Genomic DNA, 20,000 nt, shown 5'->3' with positions numbered 1-20,000 from the left:
GACACACACACACACACACACACACACACACACACACACACACACACACACACACACACACACACACACACACACACACACAACAACAACAACAATGATTGTAGCTAAAGGTAGCACTACTAAGTATAGTGCCTCAATATAGTTGCTTCAAATAAATGATCTCACATTAAAAAAGAATGGAGAAAGTGATACTGGAATACGCGTTTCAGACAATTTATGTCAAAACTGAACAAGGTAAGCGTTCGATATTCACCGTTTAATTGCGAATTGTGCACTAATTACCGTCTTTGCATTCCCTACACTATTTCTTTCTCAGAAATTCCATGGTAATTATATAAACAGGAAATCCTGTCTCTGTTCCGTCATTTTAGAATGGAACTTGATTGTAGATCTGCTTTAGCTGAATTGTTTGGTACATTTACCTCAGGGGGCTCCGGGCTGACACTGCTTGCACTACACGTTAGGAACAGTAAAAAATGTGAGACTTCACGATTGTTAGCAGAAGAAAGTTTGTCGTTTAAACAAATATGAGAGACATAAGCAGCTGAATATATCCTCATGCTATTCCTTAACCCAGAATATCAAATCAGGTTAATGTATTTGGTTTTACATGATTATTCTATAAAGAGAAGCCGTTGTCTTAGAATGAATCACTTCAACATCTCACATAAGCAGACACACAGCATCATCTTACTATTGTGCAGAAGGCTCGTCAGGAGAAGACCACAGGTTACATTCATTAAACATTCACCTTGCTGTCTTGAAGATGAGGTTGGGAATGTGTAAGAAAAGGGGCCGTTATTTTGCTTAGTGCAGGACTGTGCGTGTTGTGTAAAAGGATATGAAGAGGTTTTGAAAGTGAGGAAATCTTTTCTCTAGGGAATCCTAGCTTAGATTTGTTTGAGGTGCTCATTCAATTTTATAGCCGGATCTACAGTGAATTAATAAATGTTCGTTTAACAGAGTAGTTGAATAAAGAAACTAATATTGCTATAGCAACTTAGATAGAATTTGGTGACTTAATTCGTACGGTAAATGCCTTTACCACTGCTAGAAGGTGGTGTAATGGCCCTTTGCAATACAAACAATGGTGCTAAAATAATAATGATAATAAAAAATATTTCTTTTTATGAATATATTTACGGAGACGTCGATACCAATCGTTCGTGTGACAATTTAGCTTGCTCGGTTTCAGTTTTGTGTGCATCAGTTGCGCTGCAATAGTAAATTTACGAAAAGATCCAGAGGTCTTGCATGGATGACAATGCCTTTATCTCAGTTACCGTTCAAAATATCGGTTCTCTTTAGTGTTGTGCAGTGGTGCTTTGTTTCGTAAGGGTAACTCTTCTATTCTGTTGCAACTTGTGTTTTAGTCTCCTTTCCCATGTATTTTTAAGGATTTCGTCACTAAAATGTAATTGCCGTATAGTTATCCTTAAACACATGTCTTTTTGCAAAAAAACTTACTCATGAACTTTGATCAAAATTCGTTTGTTTTAATTTCATTTTTTTAATACTTTAGTTTGAAGAACACCCCATATCCACTGGCCAATGTCGTCTGATTTACGTTGTGTATTATTATTATTATTATTATTATTATTATTATTATTATTATTATTATTATTATATCAACACCGTCTTCATAGGGTGGATAGTTCCGTCAGTGCACTTCACGTGGTGCACTGTGCGCATTAGGACACCAAAGGGCATATAGTGTGTCCCTTCAACCCCTAACTGCACCCACAGTTTAGCCATCTACTTTACCTTCATTCCTGCTTCCTTTCTTCAGTCATGCTGTCCAACCTCGGTAATTGTTACTTTATTTTCTGGGTATCTTTTTCTTGCTGTCCAACCACTCCAACCCCCTCTTTTCACTGTTTTGAGCGATGAATGGCTGAAAGGGCCTTAGTGCTGGGCATGAAAACCAAAATTTTATACAATCAAATAAATAAAAAGCAGTCATCGGAATGACCATAGAAGTCACGACGCCTGATAACTAAAATACATTCCTTCATTCATTCTTCATATCATATCTTGGGTGCTCAGACGAGGAAAAAGCTGCATGGTACAAACCCACGTCACGCTATATAAAATCGAGCATTTAGTCAGCAAGTCTCCGTATAGTTACAGGTCCATGTCTGAACAATATGATTTCCAACTTGAAGATTATAATTATTCTTTTAAATATTTTTAGTCAGTATTATTTATGTACTAGTTTTTCTGACCAATATATATAGACTACCATCGTATTTAGTGTTAATAAAGTTATTGTGGCAGATATGTTCATTAGATCAAGTAAAGAAGGTCAATCATTGAATTATTTAATGTGATAAAAAATATAAGAATTTGGGAGATGACTGAAGTAAAAATTATATACGCGTTACAAGCCAAAATCTTACAAGTGAATGAATCACACGCCTCACAATACTTCATACAACAGAGTTTAGGTCAAATTATCTTTATTAACACAAAAAAAAGGAAAATAATATGGCACTTTAACACTGCCCTTGGTAATCATGGCAATATGGCATCAATTTTTTTTAATCACATTGCACCCTGCAATGTAGGCTACTCAATTTTTCTCAAAGAACTGGACACAAAAAAATTTTTTTTAGAAAATTAGGCACAAGAACATAATGTAAAAGCAATGGAATTTTTCAACAAAACAAAACAAAAAGCATAATTTCAGATTATCAAATTACCTCTAAGACAACCACACAGAATATTAATAACGAAAAATCATAAATCATGCACAAAAACTCTTAGCACCTGTGCAAATGTAGCATAAAAGAAATCATACAGAAAATTTGGCATCCAGGTTAGTATATAATTCAACACAAAATAGGGGACAACAACAAAAAAACAAAAGCATAAAAAATAATAAAAATGTTGCAAAGAAATTGACATAACCACAATACAAAAATTAAAACACAGGCATATGATACACAGACAGTGACATTGACACTTAAAATAATTGGGGGAAAAAATAAAAACAAAACGAACATAAAAACACAAAACTTTTGATATGACTCTGATTTCTAGGGAAGGACGTGGAACGGCATTCACAGATTTCGATCACTAACCCCTTTCATTCACTTTGCAATGGCATTTACTTATGACAGAGACTCATGAGCACACTCTCGTGCTCTCAGCATGGCACCCACCTGCGCACTTAGGTGTTCCACTGGCTCTTCTCCCAAATACCCAGCCAATCCCGTGTACGAGGGCACTGGTTTGTTGGTCACTCGGATACTGCACGCAGGTGCGAGACAGGTAATGCTTGCTTACAGCCCCAGTGCGGATATGCTGAATAACCGTAGTGGGTGTTTGATCTCCTTCACAATTGTTTTTCGGCAGTTGCTTTCTCCTCAGATAGATTCTGTTCCCTACGTGGATTGGGGAATTGTGTGTGCGAAAGTGTTTATCATACCTCACGTGATACTTTTCATTGGCCCTCAACAGCAGTCGCTGTGTAGTTTGGAACACTTGGGTCATGTTACAAAACCAAACCCGGTACTGTTTCACAGTGTAAAGTGGCACCTGTTGATGGTTCAAGACCATTGAGTATGGCAGTCTGATATCATGCCCAAATATCAGGAAATAGGGGGTGTCCCTAAATGAGCTGTTATAAGCGGTGTTAATAGCCAGCTCAGCCTTCTGCAGCAGAGACCACCATGAAGTCGGGTTGTCCTGCACTAGGTATCGTAGGATATTGATCACTTCACGATTATGAGACTCAACTAGCCCATTGGCCAACAGCCAATAAGCCGTAAACTCCTGAATCATTTCATTGATGAATTCACGTCCATTGTCACTGACCAACATCCTGGACACCTGAACTGATACACTTCACTTGCTGGCTTATTCTCCATTGCACACACATGTTTGAAGTGTGTGGGCTCATCCACAAACACACAAATATATTTAGTTTGTCCTTGCACAGAAGGTATTGGTCCCACCACATCCATGTGTACTCTATCCCATTTAACAGGCAGTCCACAATTGGGCCCTCGGTATCACATGTCTGTGACTTTTCATCATATTACACACATGACAATTTCTTACAGATCTAGTTATGTCTTTACACATGCTAACCCAAAAGACTTGCTCACGGGCTCTTCTAAGGGATCTCTATACCTACATGCCCAGCATAGGGCTAACATGGTTCATGTGTATGTCTCTCCCTATTAAAGATCAAGGAAGGACGACACGGGCTCGGATATCACCAGGCCTTTTCTCATATCTACACAATAAGACGTCTCCTTTGATGAAGAACACATCCTTTCGTAAATGCACAAAACTCGGGAACTCGCTGTTTTCACCTCTCACACAGGCCTTCATTTGGTTAATCCTGACTTTAGAACTCTGATTCTCAACCAACTCTCGCACACTCCAACCACAAAAATCAACCACACTTTCATTCTCCAGGCAGTTATTCTGGAATCCCCTGGACGGAGGTCCACCTGCATTCAACCAGCTGTTGTCTCAGCCGCTCCCACTCAACTGTGAGTGCCCATGAGATTCCCGTTTTCTATGTGTCGCGCTCACATCTGATGTACTGTTACTGTTAGGAGTTGTCGTAATGTTGCTGGCAGTAGTACCGGCACCGCCTGTGCCATCCTTTTTATGAGATTTCTTTTGTTGTTCTTTCTTGCGCTTTGCAGAATGCGTTGTACGTTCCTGGAGAGAGCATCTGCCACCCTATTACTTCTTCCTGGAATATGCTCGAGCTTTATAATATCACTATAGAATTCACTCGATCCAACGAGCTTGGTGATTTGTAATCTCACTCTTCTTGAACAGGTATGTTAACGGACAGTGATCTGTGAAAATCTTTACTTCGTGTCCCAATAAAAAATAGTGGTGTCTCTCCAGTAACCATAAGACTGCCAAAGCTTCTCGATTGAAGGTACTATAATTTCTCTCTACCCCTTTTAACACTGGTGATGCAAAACAAACATCATCAATCTGAGATATTACCCCTCCAATCACAACATCACTCCCATCTGTGGTCACTATAAGCGGCTGATCGAACCTCGGGTAAGCCAATAGTTCATTGCTCACAAGGGCATCTTTTGATTTCTGAAAAGCATCTTGTTACTTCTCACCCCACTGGAAATCAGGTTCTTCCTTAATACATCTAATGGTCTTGCCACTTGCCCAAGTTTCTGATAAATTTACGGCAATATCCCATGACACAAAGGAAGTTTAGGCTGTGGAAATACTTTAATTGCTATGACTTTATCGGCACAAGGCTTAAAACCTTCAGGAGTTACTATGTGTCCCAAGAATTCTACTTTGGCCTGGAAAAATTTACATATTTGTAAATTAATTTTCATGCCATGGTGCCTTAACACCTCTAAAACCTCTAAGAAGTTAGCTATATGCTCCTCTACGATGGCATCGATTACAATGATATCATCTAGGTATACAAAAACTCCATGGCCTGTTATGGAAGCTAAAACTGACATCATTACATGCTTTAATCCAAAGGGAAGGAAATTATATTCACATAACCGATTATTTGCTATAATAAAGGGAATTTGATGATAGCCTGACTTGAGATCCAGCATGGTGAAAAATTTACTCTCCCTTACTTTAAGCAAAAGCTCTTCGATCGAGGGCTGTGGGTAGGCATTATCTTTCATAATGGCAGTCAGTCGCCTATAATCAACACACAATCTTTCTTCTTAAGTAAAACGATTGGAGAAGCCCAAGGAGACTCTCTTTCTTGAGTAATACCCTGATCTTGCAGTTGATTTATTGTTTCCCCGATTTACTTGTTCGTGGCATGCAGCAGTTCTGTGAGGCTTAGTTCAAATAGGGGATGATCTCCCGTCTCTGTTTTAAAAAGTAACTTCTCATTAAAAAGTAACTTATCAATTTTCCCTGAGGGCTCATCTCCAATCGCCACTACATCGTGGTAGTCCCTTACTATATCTCCTATATATCTGCTGTAATTCAAAGGCATTGCTTTGACAGCTGTTTGCAGTAGTCTTCTAAGCCGTGATTTGCCATGACTTTGACTCTGTGTAGTCAAGGCCGACACTGTGTTATTGGCTGTTACAATGGCGCACACTTCTAAATCACAAAGAGACCCACTGCTCAATTCTAACCTATGACTACATACATTAACAAAGGGTACATTCGCCTTTCCATTGACGATGGTAGTGACCCATGGCATCACATAGTCCACCCACTTGTTATGGGGATTAATATATATATGTACCTTCTTTGAGCTTTTGTGCTGAGACGACGGGTAGGAGGTAAAGTTGGGAGGGAGGGATTACCTCCCCTATCTCAGGGCTGGCGGGCACCACGCCTATATCCCCCTTGGCTGCCCGGGCTACTTTGACACAAGGTCATCGCTCTCCCAAGACGAGAAGTTGTTGGTACAACCCAGTTCCCACTGGCATCGACACTTCCACTTCCCCCTCCCATCCCAGAAGGATGGAAATTCCTCCCATGTGAGTTGTCAGTACAAAATGGATTTTGTGGGTCATGACACGTCCTCCTAGGGATATCTGTTGGGTCACCGTTCTTTGGAGCATTATCTAATGACCACTCACAGCATTTAACAACAGACATCCCTTCAACTCCATAATGACGCCAGTCACTAGGCATTCCTCGATCAAAGAAAAGCACGCTCCACTGTCCATTAAGGCATGGTATGTTCCTGTTCAAATTTCCACGTCAAGAACAGGAACCGAATCCCCACGCTAGCAAGAGGGTGAGAGGAGGTGGGACGTCTGCTTTGTTCTCCCCCCCCCCAGTTACACACACCTGTTGGTCAGAGGGAGCTGTCACTGGTAGGGGAAGCATCACCTACAGGCTGACTGGAGGTGGCACTGCCTCCACGGGGCCCACTACTTCTCCTATGGTCGCCACTGCCACTGGCCTGTGGGGTACCGAGGGGTTAATGTTCACTGGTACACTTCATCCTCCCCTTACCCGTCGCCTTCCCCTTCCTCTTGAGGGAAGGGGCACAATATTCGACGCTACGTTGTTTTTTGACGCTCGCTGACTAGATGGCCGGTGGCACTACATTTGTAACAGTGCCTTTGTTCATATGAGGGGCATCGGGCATGCATATGGCCCTTTCCCCTGCACTGCCAACGGAGTCCAACCTGTCGCAACCGCACTTCCTCCTCCCCTGGCCCCTCTCGAGTTGGATGGGGCTGGGAGTGCTCACTTCTTTGTCGAGGGACGGGCAGCAGCAGTGACAATGGGTGGGTGGTAGGACAATGCCCTCTCCTCTGCTTGTAGTCGTCTCTCTTTGTCCAGTGCCCACTGCGCCAAGGGAATCATAGTCCTCCTCTTCTTCCTCCACTGTCTGTTCTGCTTCAGGGGCCAAGCTGTCATAGTTACTTGAAATTCGGATGACATACTCGGTGATGCTCTCCCCAACACATAATTCCGCACTATAGCTGGCCCATATTTCCCTTTTGTCCTTTTTCAGGGCAAAGCGTCAGGTAATGGCCCCAGTCATCTTCGCGGTGGTATGCACAATTCTCTCTGCATTGGTCCACCCACTGATAGCACTTACGACAGTCTTAATGAAGGCTTTGATCAACAGGAAGTCTTCTTTGGGCCTTGAATTATCGAAGTCAGGGATTGGCATAACGGAATGGGAAGTTTCTTCACTACACTGGCTGGTGTTGGAGGTTGCATTACAATCCCCGACGGAGAACTGAACATTCCATTCCTGCTACTACCGTTACCTGCCAACATAGATCCATTAATTGCACATCGCTGTTTCAAATTCCTGACAGTATGCTACTGTTTGTTTCACTCAAATTCGTCTGGTTTCTGCCCTGCTGCCATCTCCACTCCTTGAATTCCTTCCATAAAGCTCTTTCGTTTTGATCGTCTATCACACTGTCTTCCCCACCTTTCGCCGGACTAACTTCTACTTCCCTACTGTCTCTCTCGTCTTCTTTGTCTTTGTCATGCGTGTAGGAACTCTTGCTCCTCGTATTATATGCCATCGTGACTCAGTTTAATATCACTCCACGGTTAATTATTGGTTTGGCACAAATGCAGTGGCCCACAGTTGGCTAAAAATGGATAATTAGTGCATTGTAAAAGATACCCCACACACCTGAAACCAAAATTATGACCCTATCCGGGCCACGTGGGATTCTAATCTTACTGTGGGATATGCAGAAATCAAACTCTCTGGTTTAAATTAACATGGTAGCTATAATTTAGAGAAAATTACAGTGGGCTCATTATCTACTGTATTGAGCTACTAATAATTAAAAGCAACGTGACAGTAAAGGCTCAAGTGGAGGATGGTGATCCGACTGCAGGACACACCCACTGATGCTGAGGGGACAAAGCGAACTCTCCTGTGGCCAGAGCCATGCCCTGGCATTCTCCTCATTTCCCCATACCCCCGCTGTTCCATCATTGGATGATTCCTTCTACCAGGCCTCCGGAACCAATTACATTCCGATGCACTGACACCAAGTGGCCAGCGACATTGGGGGGGTGTAATGGGGGTTGTTACCTGAGGCACCTTACATATGCGTTTATATGGCAGAGGACCTCTTTGTTCCCATCCATGATCTGTCCATGTGATCTACAGAACTCAGGGACCCTGCTAACCCCTTTTCGGAATGGGTTATGTATATGTGCGTGTATATATATAATATATATATATATATATATATATATATATATATATATATATATATATATATATATATATATATATATGTATATATGTATATATATGTGTGTATATATATAATATATATATATATATATATATATATATATATATATATATATATATATATATATACACATATATACAGTATATTCTTCTTCTTTTAACGTGCTTGTTTTCCCATTTGTATGGGGTAAGCACGATGCCTTCTTTGAAGGAGTTTGATTTGGTTTTGGGGTAGACTCTAGTCTCGATCAGCTGCCCTGCCTGTCATCGCTTAGACCCTGGTAGCTTATGTACATGTATTGTACCAGTTACCAGCACCCTTTCTCCCAGCAGCGAGGAGTCGTTGCACGGTTAGGTCGACAGTCAAGACGTGTGGTGAGGTGTCTGTTATGTTTTTAGAAGATGTTGGAGTGGCTTTGTTTGTGTGTGTATTAGTCTGTAACACCCATTTGCTTTAAGCAAACTTATCCGTTGATTACATACATAATCCTGAGGTGTCTACATGGATAACAAAGTGTCCGCCTCTCTGACCGGTTGGCTGCAGATTTGAACCCGTGACACAGACGTCTAAGTTGTCCGAGCTGTTGCTGTAACTGACCTGGCCATCGATGCTCTGCATATATATGCAGTATATATATACATATATATATATATATATATATATATATATATATATATATATATATATATACTGTATATATATATATATATATATATATATATATATATATATATATATATATATATATGTATATATATATGTATATATATATATGTATATATATATATATATATATATATATATATATATATATATATATATATATATATATATATATATATATATATATATATATATATATATATATATATATATATATATGTATGTATGTATGTATGTATGTATGTATGTATGTATGTATGGAAGCTTCCTTAAGAAGTAACTTTTTTAACGCAGTTCTGATGATAAGGATAATGATAATACAGGAAGGAGAGAAGAGAGAGAGAGAGAGAGAGAGAGAGAGAGAGAGAGAGAGAGAGAGAGAGAGAGAGAGAGAGGGCGGGGTGAGTTCTCCCAAAATCTTCGCCAATTCCCGGTAGTGAGCGACAGTAGAAGTACATCGATATAGCACGACTGTCCTCGAAAAATTGTTGTTCCTGCTTTTATTCTCCCAGAGATTAGAGGGATTAAGCACACACACTCCTCAACTCTTTTGTTTTCTGGTAACCGTTGAATGGCCACCCGGCATATGAATAAAGTCTCCGTATCTTTAAACATGACTTCGTAAACTGCACGATAACTTAAAATTGACTGAAAGTGAATAATCGTCATTCAAATGATTGAGAGCGTTCGTGGATATTTTCATGGAATATTAGCAAATAAGGTTACTTTTGTATTAGTGAGGGGGTTTAAAAGATATTCTTGTGAATATAATTGCTGTAGAATCCAAGGTTTTTTTCAATGACATTTATCAAATTTATTCCAGTTTGTATTTGTAAGTGTAGTTTAAACGAATAGATACACCTTCATGCTTTTATGTATTTGGTTACGATTCCCATAATTATTCATATGTGTGTGTTTTACGGTGCTGTAGCTTTTCTTACTGAAAAGAATAGAAATTTGGATAAAAGGGTGCACATTCACATAGAGATTCAGCATCCATTGTTTAAAAAACTAATCGTACCATAACATTTTAATTTGTAAAAGATTTGAAAACCAGATGTTTTCTTTATTCTTTTCATTGATTTTAGGTTTTTGAGATTCCATGGGGAATCTTAGACACATTTTCTAATTGAGATTCCAAACATTAAAACATTGATATCGAAGCGTCGAAGTAAGGCTGGAGTCCCCTTGTACATCAGCATACGCGATTTTTATAAGACTTAACTTGACTCTCCTAAATAAAATGGAAGGTTTAAATTGTTGTTATTATTTATAGTCGTCTTTCCATTTTGTTCTGATTTTGATAAAAATTGGTGAGCAGATTTTTATCTTGACTGATTTATCAAGATTACGGGTAATTATAAAGATCAAAAATCAAAATTCCAAAATAATTTGTATCGAGATTGCAGACGCTGTTGTAGTTAGAGATTTCTGGTTTACAGAATTCGACACCACTTGGTGAAGGCAGTGTATTTAATATTTAATGGTCAAACATTTATTTTTCTCTTATTATAATCAAATATACGTAGTTACCATTGAGGCTTATAAGTATTTCTCTAAGTATTTTTTAATTTGACTTTATCAAGGTCAGAGGTTAACGTAATTGTAAATATCTTATTTTTCCCAGTTTCTGATGAAACTTGGTTGGAAGGTACCATGGAGCGTTTTGGTTGTTTTCAAAAATATTTTTTACTACCTATTTTCCAGTGTAAATTTATTTTATCACTTTTTTTTTTTACCGTGAATTAGATGAAATTAGGTGTGTGGGTACCTTAAGGGATAATGATTACTTTCCTGAAATATCTTTTAACTAAGTATTTTTCCAATGTCAGAGATCAGCATAAAAATAATTATAGCATTTTCCCCCTTAAACACTCATAAACTGTGATAGAGATCAATGTAAATGTCACGACGTTTAATAATTAAGTTTTTTGGATAAAATAGGACTTTTAAAGTGGCGGAGCGACATGGTTTCCAAAGTCTGAAACATAACAGATCTCAAAGACTGATAATGGCTTGAACAGGTGATGAGAAGGGAAGAGGAAGAGTTAGATTGGAAGGCAAGAAATATGATAATTGCAGGAAGGAGAACACCTATAGGAAATATTAGTAAATCATGGAAAGAGAATGGGTTGAAGACGAGAATCTGATGTGAATTCAGCCAGAATGAGCACAGGAAAGAAGATTGGACAGACGTCATTTCACGTCTAACCTTGTGTAGAAAAAGCAACTGGCTGATGTTTATGACGATGATGGTGATCATTTATCCAGTGTGATCCCCCCTCCCCTCTTTTCTTCATCATCTTCTTCTTCTTCTTCTCCAACATAGAGCTTCGGGTATACCATGTTGCCACAAGAAAAGGAGAAGGTAGCTGTGTATCGTGAAGCTTGTTTTACGGAGGAATATTTTTGTCTATATATATATATATATATATATATATATATATATATATATATATATATATATATATATATATATATATATATATATATATATATATATATATATATATATATATATATAAACGTTTCTAAAACTAGCACGAAACCTGCTGCCACCAAGAGTACTAGAGTAAACATGTACCGCCGAATGGTTTTCCACTTGAGGGCACTTACCCCTCCCAAGTGGATTCGGACTGCTTTTCTCCTCCATCTTTTGGGATTCCCAAGAACCAAGAACTTTGGTTACCTTATTTAAACAATTTCCCATTTACATCATTAAGTCGTCTTTTGTCAGGTTGATTTCTTGAAGCTGTGTTTGATATTCACAATAACTGAGACATTTTTTATCAAAAAAATTTGAAACTAACCAGTAGGCAGTTATTTCAGTTTGATGACAATGATGATATTCTTAAGAATAAAAGAAAATTATCCAACCTATTTAGCCTTCACAAAATGCTTCAGAAAAAGGTGATATGGCTTCGAGCAGCTTATCCCCTTCCCAATCATACGCAATTTCATTTCTACAATCTTTAATAGAGCTTCCGTAAGTGATACTGTGTAAGGCAATTACGAGAACACGTTCAAGGAACTTGATACCAGAACGGTTCCTATTCAGAAGAGATGTTGATGGTGGATGGATCTTACACTTAAGTTATCCCGGTTTGTATTAGTTTTCCTTACTAGTATTCGAAAATGATCGCTTCTACTAGACATAAAAATAGACGTACAAACTCACAAACAACAGTAATTGATACAAATAGACCCGTAATTCATTCTAGAGTTAACTTTCTCATAATTATTTTGCAAATGATAAAAGGTTACCAAATCAGGAAATATTTTCTTAATTTACATTTGTTTTATTTTTACTTTTATTTATTTTTTATTACTTTTTAGTTTTTTAATTTGTTTTTTTAGATTTTCATATACGTGAAATTTATTAAATTTGTACAGATGTTTCAATGTATTTAGGAATTTCATTGTTTCGGATGTTAAAGTTCACCTGCACTTCTAGCCAGTAAATTAGTTGTGGGAATCTTAAGTTTTAGATTCAGTAGTGTTGATGATTTCCATGAATTAAACAGCCCACGCACGCACGCGCACACAAACACACCCACGCACGTATATATGTATATATGTATATAAGTGTGGTGTGCATTAAGGTTTGAATAAGACAAGTACAATATCCACCTTACAAAGCGTGTCCTTTAATCTTGAATATCACTGCGGCTGAATACTAAAATGGAGATTGCCTTCTTCATCTTTTCCCTGTCGAGATGTTGTATGTATGTTTGTGTGTGATGTGTACGTGTGTGTGCGCTAAAGGAGGGAGCCTGGGGTGTCATGTTGCCTTCGACGGTTTTATGTTCCTTGTCTCATGAGTAGGGTTAGAGTAAGGCGTGAGTAAGGCTTCTTTTTGGCCCGTGCTGAGTGCTTTATCTTCTTTCACCCTCTTCTCTCTCTCTCTCTCTCTCTCTCTCTCCCTCTCTCTCCTTCTCTCTTTCTCTCTCATTTTCAGTCTCCCCTCTCCTCTCCAGCAGCTCCTCTCCTCTTCTGCTAAGAGGCCATCTCAGTGTCTCAGTTCTAATCAGAGGTTTGGCGAGACTGGGGCGCCGTGTACTTTTGGGCGTAAGTGATTTCAATATTTGAATGCTAATGGAACTTGTTGGGGGCGTTTCATTTGCAATTGGTGGTTCAGTTAGCACCTCGTTCTGGGCTTCAATATGTATTATCATCTTGTTCTTCTTAAGGCTGTTGAAGGTAATGGAACTGTTCTCTACTAGAAATGGAAATTGGAAGATTGTATCTGAGACGGAGGTCCGTTCATCTCACTCCTTAGAAGGATGCTCTGTGTTGTAAATGAAGATTTCTTTCATTTGGATCTTCATCCATTGAGGCAGAAGAGGAGTATATATGGATTTTATGCTCGATGTAATAATTCTTATTGAAATATGCATGTGTAAATTTAATTCCCATGATACGGGATAAATTATAAAGTTGACTGTCACTTCAACAAGGTAAAACAAGATGTTTGGATATGAAATGTAATGCAAATGGTGTACTTTTATCGAAAAATTACAAGAAAGTTGAATATTGAACCATAATTATTGGTAATTAATTTCTGAGAATTTTAGAAAGCAAATAGACTTTGTAACTTAATATTAAAGCAGCAGTTCCAAGTAAACATATGCATTCAAACCACATCCTAAACCCGCCCCCCCTCTCCCAGTAACCGAAACAAAACGAACTCCCCTCCCCACCACCACCACCACCACCACCACCACCACCAGCCCCAACAGAAAGCAAAGTGTCTGACATTACGGGAAATCCTTCATTGTACTTTCAGCTCCTGCAGTGCAGACACTTTTGCTAAACATTTTTTTTTTATTTTACAGAGTGACTTAAGGTTTCAGCGTGCCAGTGGATTTTTACATTTTGCAGGATTTTTTGCTCTGATAAGACAACGAAAAACAAGTGATCTCAATACTTTTTTACTTTCTCACGTCCTATATCCGCACTTCACTTCCAATAAGAACTTTCTTTTAACTTTCCCTTTGTATACCCCAGGATTATTTCAGCAATCAGTTAAAAGATAATTTACCTTCATTCTTCCACCCACCATACAATTATTCGTTTTCAGTCTTTTGGGCCCCATTTGCCTTCTTGACCTTGCTCTTTCTAGAAACAGTTTGAGTGAATAACCATATCGTGGTAATTATTTCAAACTGATTGTGCAGACTATGCAGCTTTTCTTGATCACCGCCTGTGAACATTTTTGCCATCTAAAGATGCCATGAATTCCACACTCAAGTTCAGATTGTGTTTCTTATCATACAAGCTTGCATCTAATGTGTTGCTCTGTTCCCGAATTCTCTTATCACTCAGTAAAAAAAGATTAACAACTTGAATATACTGTATAACATACGCACTGGATAATTATTCAACTGGAAAAGCAGAGTGATCTCTACACGTTAACGGTTCATATTAATGAAAATGTGGGATATGTTCAGATTGCATTGTTGGGTAAATCTTAAAATGATATCAAAGAATGCAAGTCAAATGATAATGGCAGTATTTGAAATGTCTGTTTAGTGAATGTGGTGTCAGGGCTACTGATGCTTTTTTTTTTCCTTGAGGTCTAAATTAGCTATTGCCAGTAGCAGTTCCTCTAGTTTATGATTAGTGGTTTTATGCAAAAAATTATATGCGGTTGAGTCTATAGGACATCAGTTTTTCTGTTTTGTAAGGTTAACTCGTCTTTTATTATGTGCAAGTTCGTGTGAGCATTCATTTGCTTGGTTTAATCTCAAAATCTCATCTGTGGGAAATTTAAAAAGAATTATTTCACCTCTGTTGGCTTGGGAACAGAAACGAGCCATGGAGACATGCTCAGTTTCACATAAAAACTTTTGTGCTGACGTCACTTTTCACCACTGTACATGATCACATTCGCTTCATAATGTTGAACTTTTTAGCAATCGTCCTTCATTTTTTATTGGTGGAAAACAAATATCTCTTTAGTTCCAAAGCATGAGCTGTGAGGAATTTGTGACCTAATGGAATGCAAGAAAAAAAAAAGAGAAATGATATTGCATGGCAAACTAAGCTTTATAATTACTCAGGATGTTTATATGTGAAGAACAAATTAAAATATGTACCAAACGAAGTTTAACCCGGTAGGCGAGTAGTGCCGTCAGTGCAACTCACATGGTGGACTGTATGCATTACTGCAGTTTCTTTGCAGTGTCCTATCGGCAATTAGCTGCAACTCCTTTCATTCATTTTTATTGTACATCCTTTCATATTCCCTTTCCACCCTCTCCTAACAAATTTTCTCTGCGAGGTTTTTCTCCTGTTACACTTTCAAACCTTATACTATTAATTACCTTGTCAGCGCTGAATTATGATAGAGCCTAGCGCTTGTTCTTTGGCCAAAATTTTATATTGCATTCCATTCCATTCCACATGAAGTTTAATGAATCCTTGTTAATTGTCTGTTATTTAGATTTTATAGATAGGATTATATTCCACACAGCCTGTAATGAATCCAGTTTTTATTTTTCCACCTGGTTCAGATTGCATTCAGAAAAGTGGGTTAAGACCGAAGCTCTTCATTTTCGTCTTCCCCGGTCCCACTCATGGTTATTTGTTTGGGCAACCCTTGCCGTTGACTGTGCTTGGAAGAATGCTCATTGTCTTTCGTTGGTTTGGAAAAGTCCATTTGATGAATCGATTAGAATAAAGAAATCATATATATATATATATATATATATATATATATATATATATATATATATATATATATATATATATATATGTGTGTGTGTGTGTGTGTGTGTGTGTGTGTGTGTGTGTACGTATGCATGCATATATACAGTACACATACATATAATATATATACACATGTGTGTTTTACATGTTGCCTGAAGTATCGCCAAGTGCAGTAAAAAAAAAAAAGCTGCTTAACGACTCTTGGAGAAGTGAATAAAAAAAAAAAAAAAGAGTATTGCGTACTGCACTTTCTCTGGTGACTTCGGGCTGGGGGTAATGGCATTTGCGGGATTGGTCAAGATGATCAGTTACTCCTGCAGGGGTGGAAGGAGGCTGGGTAGGGGGGAGGAGGATGATGTTGCCCTGGGAAGGACGTTGTGTTGGGCGCTGGTTCTGGCTTATGAAAGAACATTTATCAAGGCAACATTATGACACTACTGGGGGTTCTGTGGTACGTACAGATGAGTGTGTGTGTGTGTATTCAGGTAGTGGGTGTTCGATTTGCATAATGCTGCTGTTGTGCTGGCAAGGTTATTCTGTGAACTGTTCTGTCGGAGAGAGAGAGAGAGAGAGAGAGAGAGAGAGAGAGAGAGAGAGAGAGAGAGAGAGATTTGTAAAACTGGCTCCACTTCATTTTTTTTGTGTATGTATCATTTCTGTTATCCATTTATTTGCATGAGAAATGCCATCGACATCCGATAATGAATTAGTCAAGACTTCCCTTGTGATATGAAAACAGGTGGTCAAATATTTCCTTACTGCCTGCCGTCAGATCTGCTTCTCCTCCTTAGCAAGTTACGCATTGGGGATTTTGCTGGTCTTCAAACCACATTAGATGTCATGTATTTTTATGTCTGTGTGAAAATGGTTTTTTGTATATTTTGTTTGTGCAATATGCATGGGCTTTTATAGTTTTTAAATTTTTTTTTTCTCTAGTTATAAATTCCTTTTCTGAATGCTCTTTTCGTTTCAACGGAAATCAGTTTTCTCTTAACTGTATATGAATTTTTCAGTAAAAAATTAGTATGTATTTTTATCCTAAATGTTGAAGAATTGATTGCCCTCTTCTTATAATCTGTGGTCTTATTTTCAGCCGAAGGTGACCTGAGAAGTTTCAGCGAGAGACGCGACCATTTCACTCACAAGGAGACCGAAGAGAAGGCCCTCTTCACGGAAGGGTCGCGCCCCCCGGAACTCGTCACTCTGTATCAAGACGCCATCGAAACACCTGTTCATATCATGAGGGAGATCGATAGACTCAGGTGAGTCACGAGAAGAGAAAGAATGAGGTGTGAATTCTGTTCGTGAAAATGTTTTTTGAGAGGGAGAGAAAGCTCTTGCTTATCATTTATCAATTTAATTTATTTTTTGTTTTTTAATAAGCGATATCTCTTCTTTCTACATTTCCCTTTACCTCCTCTTTCTTCAGTTCCCTTTACTTCCTCTTTCTTCTTCCTAATGTACACCATATTCTTTGGAAGCTTGAAGTTCCAGTCAGTGGCCCCTCTGGGCGTGTTCCAAACGAATATGGTTCATCTGAATAATGATAATAATAAGCCTTTCGTCAGTATCGTATCTGGGGAATATTTAATTGAATCCAGTACTTGATCGTTGTTTGCCACAGTAACTACTGCGGTGCAGGTGATGTGCCTGTGAAAGCTTTTATACCGAAGACTCAAACATGTAGTGTTGCTTTGCAACGATGATCTTCGTGATAGAATGCCATCATTCTTCTCTCTGACAACAGACTAGTAGCTATGTAGAACGTTCATTGACAGTCGTAAATTATTGTAGGTTTCTTTGCTCGTCCTGCCGGTGTGTTTGAGAGAGAGAGAGAGAGAGAGAGAGAGAGAGAGAGAGAGCAGGACTTTAGAAATTTTAAGGAGAACGGAAAAATGAAGAAAATAAACAAAGAATTATTGGATATGATTAACTCAGACAGTGGGTTAATAAAAACACTGGATACATGAAGGAATTTAAGGTCAGAAGGCCAAACCTAGTAACATAAATGGGCCAGGTGGGTATTTATAATGTTAGTGAAAGCGTAGAAGCAGCTAAAGAAGCAAGCACGAATTTCAGTTCTTGAAATGAAATGTTATTTTCTATTTTCTTGACGTCTGTGAGTATGTGTATGCATGAGAATTTTATTTGAATATAGAGGAGACCTGTGTATAATAGTATTGGTTGTTTAGTTTCCTTTTCTAATATCTCTCTCTCTCTCTCTCTCTCTCTCTCTCTCTCTCTCTCTCTCTCTCTCTCTCTCTCTCTCTCTCTCTCTCTCTCTCTATTCATACTTTGCTTTTTCAGGGCTTAAATAAAATATGATGGTGGCAATATATTGTTTGTCTTATTTCTTTTGCAGAGACGACGGGATTCGAAGTTCCCGATACTTCGTGTGCGAACCGGTCCTCGGCGATTCGCTCAAGAAGGAAAAACTTCGCAAGCTCAATCTCGAGATCGAAACAAGACGGGTAAGTACCCCATTGTATTGGCTTGAGTGTACGTTTTCTTTGAGTTGTGTTGTCAATGAGAGAACGTAGTGGATGGGAGACTTCTGTTATATGTATGTCCCATTACCATTGCCAACCATAAAGGAGCATTTTCTCATAAACTGCGATGAGTACTACAGTTTCTTGTAGGATGTAAGTTATATTGAATAACGTAAGATAAAACTGAAGACTACTACCGCGCCCCTTTGGTTTTGGTAACTAACTATCATTTTACGCGCAAAATTGGCGCCGCGTTTAGTACCAGCTCCTTGGGGATGAACGTAAAAACAAAAGCAAAAGACGGCAAATACCATAAAGATAAACAGAAGACATAAACATAAACACAGGCAAAATAGGGCAAAATTTCCGGTCGGCGACTAGCGGGTACTACAGTAGGTCACTTTAGTAGTCATCAGTTTCAACTTTTGTTAGCTGTGAAATGTCTTGACCTTCAAATGCAAGGTATAAATCTCGGTATTTTGGAATTTTCCCCATCTAGACATATCTTTAATACATTTGTCGGCCATTTAGTTATTGTGCCAGGTTGCCATGACGTTAATGCAATATCTCACTTGTAATTCAGTCAGTTAATGGTTTCTTTCCATTCTTATATTTATGATTGCCATTCTTTCTTCATCACCATTTTAATCACCCTTAATCGTATGTGCAGAAATGGGGGTGGAAGATTAGAGGAAGAGTTTGTTGAATTCCATTATTGGGTGAGAGGGTCAGCCGTGAGTATTTTTAGGTATAGAAGGGTATAAAGAATATGCTGCATGCGTTCACCGTAGTTCTGTAAATACAACGGCCAGCATACAGAAATCTTAACTTCATTCTCCAGTAATTTGGGTATTTCTTTTACTAGATGCACTCAGACATACTGAAAAATCAGGTAGTTAAAGAGTTCATTGTGTCACGCAGGGCTGCCTTGCGTGTTTCCTTTTTTGGAATGTTCTCTCCGTCGATGCAAGGCGGCATTCTCCTCCAGCAGCATCAGTCTGTTTGCATCTTTTGTCCTGGGATCACTTGTTCTTTATCCTTCTTCTTTGCATTGGCTTCCTCCAGTACAATTCATTTTTTTTTTCTGAGGTGCTGGGTCAGCAAAACTAAAAATGAGAATATTAGATGGTGCATTTTGTGAAGTTATTATTAATAGTGAAGTCACGTATGTGGTCAGTTTTCTCGTTCGGATAATAAGATTATGAGGCTTGATACTATATTATGATTGGATATTTGACTTACGCAGGGCGTAGGCCTACTAAACTCTGATGGCATGAAGGGACTTTCGTGTTTCTAGTAAGTATTGAGTCCCTCCTAATATGACTTTCCAGTTTTTTGCTTTTAATAATTCACAGAATTTTTCAATCGAATCTAAAAAAAAAAAAAAAACGGTACCCTTATATGTAACTTGCCCGTTTTACTCTTCAGTTAATTTGGTAAATTTATTATATAAACC

At 38.4% G+C, this 20,000-nt stretch overlaps 1 protein-coding gene across 16 annotated transcripts in view; it reads left to right on the top strand.

Moving 5' to 3' along the window:
• LOC136828730 (uncharacterized) overlaps positions 1-20,000 on the top strand; it is a 560,019-nt gene that overhangs the window by 290,744 nt on the left and 249,275 nt on the right. For all 16 annotated transcript variants that reach the window (XM_067086897.1, XM_067086900.1, XM_067086899.1 and 13 more), the window contains 2 exons: positions 17,149-17,317; positions 18,418-18,526. In XM_067086897.1, the coding sequence (XP_066942998.1) occupies positions 17,149-17,317; positions 18,418-18,526 (278 nt within the window). The remainder of the gene's footprint in view (positions 1-17,148; positions 17,318-18,417; positions 18,527-20,000) is intronic.

Source organism: Macrobrachium rosenbergii, chromosome 43 (assembly GCF_040412425.1).
Source record: "Macrobrachium rosenbergii isolate ZJJX-2024 chromosome 43, ASM4041242v1, whole genome shotgun sequence".
NCBI classification, from domain to species: Eukaryota; Metazoa; Arthropoda; class Malacostraca; order Decapoda; family Palaemonidae; genus Macrobrachium; species Macrobrachium rosenbergii.
This window is presented reverse-complemented; position numbering and strand designations above follow the sequence as displayed.